The following is an 8,052-nucleotide window of genomic DNA, read 5'->3' as shown; positions in this document are numbered from 1 at the left end:
AACCCCTGAGGTGACCAACCTCAGGGAGTGTGGGGTTGGTTTGAATCAGTGACCGGACCCACTAAAACCTCTCCAGTCTCCAGCCCATAATACTCCCCCGGGACCACCGCTAGGTATTGCTTCGGGGAGCGGCTTTTGTGCTCTGTGCACCCTCTTGGTTCTATAGATCTCTTTGCTAACTTAGCTAACTAACCTGGAGACTGGCCGTTAGCTAACACTGGCGTGTCGGTGGTCAACCTGTCGCCTGTTTTGCAATTCTAAAACTATTTGAGAGGCGGCTGTACAAACCGCCCTCCAATATGTTTGGGGGTCTTTACACATCCTCCGAACTAGGTTGTCCGGAGTGGTGTCTGGCCCGCTCACTACCATCATGTCGCTCCGCGCATGCACAAAACGAGGGCACACGAAGAAGACATGCTCAGCAGTTTCTTCCGCATCCGCGCACTCGGGACACATGGGGGGACCCCGCATGCCCGAATCTGTGTAGATACTGCCTGAAGCAACCATGACCTGACAGAATCTGTGTCAAGTGAAGTTAACTTCTCCATGGCGCCTCCCGACCCATCCGGATACGTCCGGAATAAGTCGATGCGTCCATCTACCCTTTGCGGAATTGGACCATTCCTGCTGCCATCTGATCATCGAGAATGACACTTCTGGTGCCTCGTATACCCCTTGTGTCACGTTGATCGAAGCATTCTACGTCCTCCTTAATGGCTATGCTGATAGGCATCATGCCGGACAGGACGCAGATTGCGTCGTATGACACTGTACGGTACGCGCTCACAACCCTCAGGCACATGAGCCTGTAGGTACTTTCCAGTTTTCGACGATGACTGTTGGTACCTAACGCTTTGGACCACGCTGGCCCACCATACCTAAGTATGGACGAGACCACGCTGGCAAGAAGTTTACGCTTGCTGCCATATACCGCTGAGCTATTGGACATCATTCGAGATAGTCCTGCAGCGGCCGTTGAAGCCCTCTTACAGGCATAGTCGACGTGACTCTTAAATGTGAGCTTATCGTCAACCATAACCCCCAAGAGCTTCAAGGAACGCCTTGAGGTAATGGTGCAGTCACGGACTCTGACCACCGCCTGTTGCTCTAATTTGCGGTTGTTCACAACCGTAACCTCCGTTTTATGGTGCGCTAACTCCAGTTTCCTAGAGTGCATCCAGTCTTCGACCTTGCGTATGCAGTGCGCGGCCGTCAACTCGACCTCTTCGATCGACTCGCCGTAGACCTCTAGCGTGATGTCGTCTGCGAAACCGACGATCACAACCCCTACAGGGAACTTTAGTTTCAACACCCCGTCATACATGACATTCCACAACACCGGGCCCAGGATGGAACCTTGCGGTACCCCTGCGGTGATTGGGACGCACTTCTGACCCTCCTCCGTGTTGTAAACTAGTACCCGATTCTGGAAATAATTTTCCAAAATCTTGTACAACGACACCGGTACGTGGATGCTCCTAAGCGCGAGCGCTATGGAGTCCCAACTGGCGCTATTGAATGCATTCTTCACGTCAAGCGTGACGATTGCGCAATAGCGAATGCCCCAACTCTTACGCTGGAGTGCTACCTCTGCCGTCTTGGTGACAGAGAGAATAGCATCCAGCGTGGATCTACCTTTCCGGAAGCCGAACTGGTTACTCGCCAGACCGTTTACACCCTCTGTGTACTTCACCAGTCTGTTGAGGATAATCCTCTCAAGCACCTTGCCCGTAGTGTCCAGCAGACAGATAGGTCTGTATGCCGATGGGTCCCCTGGCGGTTTCCCAGCCTTCGGCAACAGCACCAATCTCTGTCGCTTCCACCTGTCCGGAAAGAGGCAGTCATCCAGGCACTTCTGCATGACTGCTCGAAATAGATCGGGGGCCACTTTCATGGCCGTCCTGATGGCCAAGTTCGGGATTCCATCCGGTCCCGGTGCCTTGCTCACCTTTAGGGAGATGGCGATCACGATGAGTTCCTCATTCGTAACCCTTACCTCCTCCACAACCTCTGCACGGCTGCCGTCTCTCACGGATTGGATGCCCGGCAGGTTGGCCGACCATCCCTGGTCTGTGTCTGAGATACTGGAACGTCGGACGTGAGACTCAGCAACCGGAGGCCAAGGATTTGGCTCGTGTCGTGGAAAGAGTCCCTCGATGATACGCTCCAGCATCGCTGGTGATCGCTCTGCAGGCGCCAACACGCCTTTGGTCTTCGCCATTACGACTCTGTAGGCGTATATATATATATATATATATATATATATATATATATATATATATATATATATATATATATATATATATATATATATATATGTATGTATATATATATATATATATATATATATATATATATATATATATATATATATATATATATATATATATATATATATATATATATATATATATATATATATATATATATATAAAGTATGTGACTGGGAAAAGCCGCCTCGAAAGGCGGTGAAGGAAACTTTCGAGCCGGCATAAAAACCCAGAAACCCAGCATCTTTTAGGAATACAAGTGCAGAATAATATATGTCATACAATAAAATACATCAATGAATAATTCACAATACACAATAAGTTACTAAAAGTTAAAATTTTCAAAGTATCGATTAAAGAGCAGAGCCATTTGGCGGATAGGCTCGTTCAGGCCGTAGTTTGTGCGATGCGCATTTGGTTGCAATAAACGTTGGTCTCGTCGAGGTCGTAGAGGGCAATGCAACTGTATTATAGCCAAGATTGCTGGACAATTATACCGGCCTGTCAAAATGCTGTGTGTGTCTTTTTAGTAATTATTTCTTTGCGGCGCTGTTCGAGTGGTGTGATTCCAACTAATAAGCATAGGCTTCCATAGGGTGGCAGGTGATCGGGATCTCTCCATGGTAGTGTGCGACAGGTTCTTTCAATAAAGGTTTTCTCAACGCGCTCAATTCGCTGAATCCAGAACTCATATTGCGGGTTCCATACAGCGCACGCAGTTTCCAAAATTGAGCGAACCAAAGAGCAGTAAAGAGTCCGCAAGGTGCCATAATCAACGAACACATTTCCGATTCTGAATATTAACCCAAGTTGACGATTAGCCTTAGAGATGATCATCGAAAAATGCTGCCTGAAAGTTAATTGCGTGTCCAACAGAACACCCAAATCAGTGACAATATCGGTACGTTGCAAACAAGTACCAGCAATGTTATAGTTGAACAATAGCGGCTGCTTTTTGCGTTGGAAACTAATCACAGAACATTTCGGAATGCTTAGCATCATATAATTGCGTTGGCACCTAATGACTGGTGTCATTAGTCAATAAGTCAATCAACGATTGAAGCCTAAGGCAATCTTCAACAGTCTCGATGAGTTTGAAAATTTTTGTATCATCCGCGTACAGTAAACGTGTGCCAGGTGGTAAAACTTTCGTAACGTCATTTATGAACAGCGAAAAGAGTAGCGGCCCAAGGGAAAAACCCATGCTGTGCAGTAGAGATGTAGTTCTTCACGCTGAACATCAGATGATGATGCATAATAGTTTCGAAAACCTTGGAGCAGGCACACAAACATGAGATACCACGAAAATTTTCGACATTTCGTTTGTCACCTTTTTTATATACCGGAAACATTAACGACTCTTTCCATTTACGGGGAAATTGATGTTTTAGCAAGGAAAGATTGAAAATAGCAGCAAGCGGTGACTCTAAACTTCCAGCACATTTTTTCAGGAGTACAGCAGGAATGCCATCTGGTCCAGGGGAGTAGGACTGTTTCAGATCGCAGATGGCTTTGGAAACCTCTCCGATTGTGATCTCGAAGACATCGGCATTGAAAACGTCGCTCGGCACAGAAGCCATTGCCGCGGCAATGTCGTTAGGTGAAGCGTGCTCCTTGTTGAAAACGCTAGCGAAGTGCTCGGTAAACAAATCGCATTTACTGTTGTTAGTAGACGCTTCACTATTTAGCAGGAACACACTAGATGGTAATCCTTCTTCCTTACGCTTCGAATTAACAAACCTCCAGAAGCTTTTCGGATTTAAGCGTAGGCTGCGTTTCGTTTTACGCACGAACATCGTGTACAGACGATAGTGTTTTGTATGATCGACTAGCAGAAGTGAACCGTGTCCGATTGATAGGGTTTCTATTTTTTTGATATGCACGCAAAGCTGACTTACGAAGGCGGTTAAGTTTAGTTAGATGTCTATTTCCCCAAATAGGCTTACGACGAGGACGAGCTTTGGGAATATGGCGATGTATAAGTTCCTGAATGAATTCAGTAAATCCAGACACGGCCTCATCCAAATCTGTACTTCGGTTGATAAAAGTCCAGTCGATACCTCTCAATTCTGATTCGATAGCATCATAGTTTCCGCGTCGAAAATCGAAACTGGATGAATCAAATTCGTCTATAAATAGACCCTCAACAGGTCTGTCGAAACTAACCATCAATGGTGGGTGATGTACGTCAATGTTACAGAGAGGGTCGGGTGCAGTAGTGACTGAACATGCTGGTAAAGCATGCGAGTTTACAAAGACTAAATCGAGAAACCTGCCATTCTGATTGCAAACAGGATTAATCTGGTGCATGCACTGAAAAGCCATACCGTCCAATAAATGGGAGCTAACTGCATTTATGGATGAGCGCGAAGCATCAACGAAGAGATAATTTCCATCAGTGTGAATCGACCAGGATAAGCCGGCACGATTGTAGTCACCAAAAATAAGAACATCGTCGTTAATACTAGTAGAATTAACAGCTCTTTCCACTGAAGAAATATGCCGATCGATTATCTCGACTTCATTCCGCAAATTAGGAGGAATGTAAATAGCGCCGATTACAACGTTCAGTTTATCAGTTTTAATCGTTACCCAGAGCTGCTCAAGCGAATCATCCATAGCTTGAATTAACAATGCCGATGCCAAAGATCGTCGCACAGCGATGAGAACTCCTCCACCCTTTGCTTTGGTGCTAGTCATCAAGCATCGATCAGTCCGATACACGGTATAATCCATGCCGAATAATTTAGAAGAAAAATATCTGAATCTAACCAGGTCTCAGTAAGAACGATGCAGTCGTAAAGCGAGCTGGAAGCTTCCAAAGCAAAATCTGCTACTTTGCTGCGTAGACCGTGCACGTTCTGGTATTAGCAGAGTAGAGATGAAAGAATAGTGTCGCACGGTGTATCGCATTGCTGCCGACCAAATCGCCTGCCGCTATTGTCCGAAAATAAAACAGTACTGGCTGTCTGCTGCTTGCCAACGTCGTCTAGTGGTAGAGTTTGCAGTAAAGGGGGAGCAGTAGCAGGCTTCGAGTGAGGCATAATTTTGCACTGGACAGTGCGGTTGGTCATAGAGCTATGGGGAACAAATTGTGCATAATTTTTTGGAAAATCATGAAATTGCAAAGACTTAACTGGGCTTGGGGCCAGTGGGCCCCTAAGCTCCCTCGGAGGTTGAGAAATCAATTCGATGGCGTCAAATGAGGATTTATTGCGGGCTGTGAGATTAACGTGCGTGAGAACTTCGACGATCTCGGCTTCCAAAAATCCACAGATGAATTGCGTTCCTCAAACAGTCGAAAATAAATTCCCTCCGGCCAGTTAGCAGCATCGAGGGCAACATCTTTCGGTTGCAAGTCGATACCGACTTTAAAGGAAACGAATGCAAATGATTTTATATCGGCATCTTTCTTAATGAGCTTTCTGACAACTGGTTGTGCACCTGGAACGCATTCTCGAACAAGAGCAGAGATTTCATCCTCAGAAACGTGTGGAGCAATGCGCGATAGGTAGATCCAACATTTTGCAGCAGGTTGCGGAACAGTTTCAACCAATTTAGGGAAGTTTTCAATAGACTTAGTATCACTAACCAAGTCAGCAAATCCTCTTGAGTTTTTAGGAGTCAAATTCGGTGAAATTATTCTCGGACGCTTAGAGCTGCGACTAGCCGTTGAAAAAGCAGGTGTATTAGTAGCAAGTAGCTTTTCAGATATTGACCCAATGACGGCATTGCAAGGCTTCGGGTTCGGGTCGGGTACGGGTTTGAAAAATGCTCAACTCGTCGGGTACGGGTCGGGTACGGGTAACTCGATTTCCGTGCATTATGAGAATTTAATTATTAACTTGCCAAGCCTCGGTGTTTTAGCATAGTTTTGGTCTCGGAGGGAGAAACGGATACGAGCTGTGGGAGTGTCAAATGAACCAGAATGAGCTGTCAATTTGAACCAGTCGAAAAAAGCATCTTTTAGTAGCAGGTATTGTAATAACTTGAAAGTATTGTCTTACTTGAAAAAATATTCAACGCAAGCACTTTTTGTATTTAGTGTGATTATACAAAATATTTTGGTTTATTTTTACGTGAAATAATAAATTTCATAAACTTTCAGTAATAATCCTGCCAGCGCATTTCGGTTATTGAACTTGAGCTTTCTGGATTTACGGTTGAAGCCGGCTTTCTTTTGAAATTTGAGAAATTGCTTAACCAACTTTTGTTTTATGAAGCGACGCTTTTGTAATTATTACTCGGGTATCAAAAAAAATAAAAAAAATCGTTTGGTAACAATTTCGAACTATACACTTCATCACGTTTGAATGTTGAATGAATCTTTCAAAAAAATTCTATTGAATTTTTATTAATCTCTCGAAAACAAAATAAAAATTTCAACAGTTCATATGAATCATACGTATGCATACAAAATAAATAATTGAAACCCCTGATCAATTTATTTATGAGGTAACTAACAGGAAAAATGGAGCCCGAATTCTCCGTACACAGTTATGAATAGATATTTCGCTGCGTTATAAAATGGTAAAATTTTTCTACAACAGACGAGCGGACGTACTCAGTGACAGATGCTACGCTGGATTCTAGGTGAACCAATACATCGCCTGGAACTCTGGGTTCATTAACATTCGTTCACATGAACACTCAGTTCTAGCCTTACTCCAGCCATCATCTCGAGAAACCACATGTGACAATTAGTGCATGAAATGTGCGAGGTAACCAGGTATTTAAAAAAAAATTAAAAAAATAAAATAAAAATCCATCCTAAACGGGTCGGGTACGGGTCGGGTACCGGCAATTTCAGGGCATTTTCCTTTCGGGTACGGATCGGGTACGGGTAGCTGAAAAAAAAATTTTCGGGTTCGGGTCGGGTACGGGTATTTTAAACAAACCTGAACTCGGGTTCGGGTCGGGTACGGGTTTGAAAATTCTCGATGAGCTGGGTACGGGTCGGGTACGGGTAACAAATTTCCCATACTCGACCATCTCTACTTTCCAGCTAGCAAAAAGGCGACGACGTTTGCAGTAATTACTTCCAGATGTCGCTTCAGCAGCAAAAAGAAATGCACGTAGCAGATGAAGCGGAGACAGGTTCAGATTCAACCGAAAATATCAGTAATATACAACAGCTGAATTTACACGATTAGCTGGTAGAAACACTAAGAATCCGCTATTATCACAACGATAGATATCGTGATAGGCGGCACAGTCACTTTCAAGGTATTTTATAACGTAATCAGGCGAAAAATGCGAAATAAAACACGAACTCAAAAATAGTCACTCAATCGTTACACAGGCAAGGTTGCCAAAAGATATCTAAATAATAAAAAACCAAAAAATGATTTGAAAAAAAGGTCATCGCAGATTTTTTTAAACAATTCAAGAGTGTGAAAAATGTTTAAGAAAAACGCATGCAAGTTTTTGGTAAATAAAGGATAATTCCCATGTTTTCTTCTTGTTTATATGAATAATGAAAGTTTTGTCTCCAACTTCAGAAACAAAAATTACTTAACAAAATGTAGAACAAGACAAAGAAAGTACTGTTTTTCGAAAAAAAATTTATTAAAAAAGTAAGCTAAAAATATTTGTTACAACCAAATTTCCTCAATTTCTAAAAAAAAAACAACATTGATGCGAAACATTGCGAACATTGAATCACGAAAATATAAAAAAAGATTTCTTCACATTTTACCTATTTGGTGAATAATATTTCTTAAGATAAAGATAATCGACTAGCTTTACTCAAAATTTTATAACAAATTATCAATAATGGCCT

The 8,052-nt window shown here is 43.2% G+C and overlaps 1 protein-coding gene across 1 annotated transcript; it reads right to left on the bottom strand.

Annotated features, from left to right (window-relative positions):
* Positions 1 to 3,427: 3,427 nt before the first annotated feature.
* On the bottom strand, positions 3,428 to 5,006 carry LOC129716894 (uncharacterized). Its single transcript, XM_055666738.1, has 2 exons — positions 4,169 to 5,006; positions 3,428 to 4,098 (listed from the first exon to the last, which is right to left on the bottom strand). The coding sequence occupies exons 1-2, from the start codon at positions 5,004 to 5,006 to the stop codon at positions 3,428 to 3,430; spliced, it is 1,509 nt and encodes a 502-aa protein (XP_055522713.1).
* Between the last annotated feature and the right edge of the window lie 3,046 nt (positions 5,007 to 8,052).

The sequence above is a fragment of the Wyeomyia smithii genome, chromosome 1 (assembly GCF_029784165.1).
Source record: "Wyeomyia smithii strain HCP4-BCI-WySm-NY-G18 chromosome 1, ASM2978416v1, whole genome shotgun sequence".
In the NCBI taxonomy this organism is placed as follows: domain Eukaryota; kingdom Metazoa; phylum Arthropoda; class Insecta; order Diptera; family Culicidae; genus Wyeomyia; species Wyeomyia smithii.
Note: the sequence above shows the minus strand (reverse complement) of the source record. Positions and strands in the feature narration are given on the sequence as shown.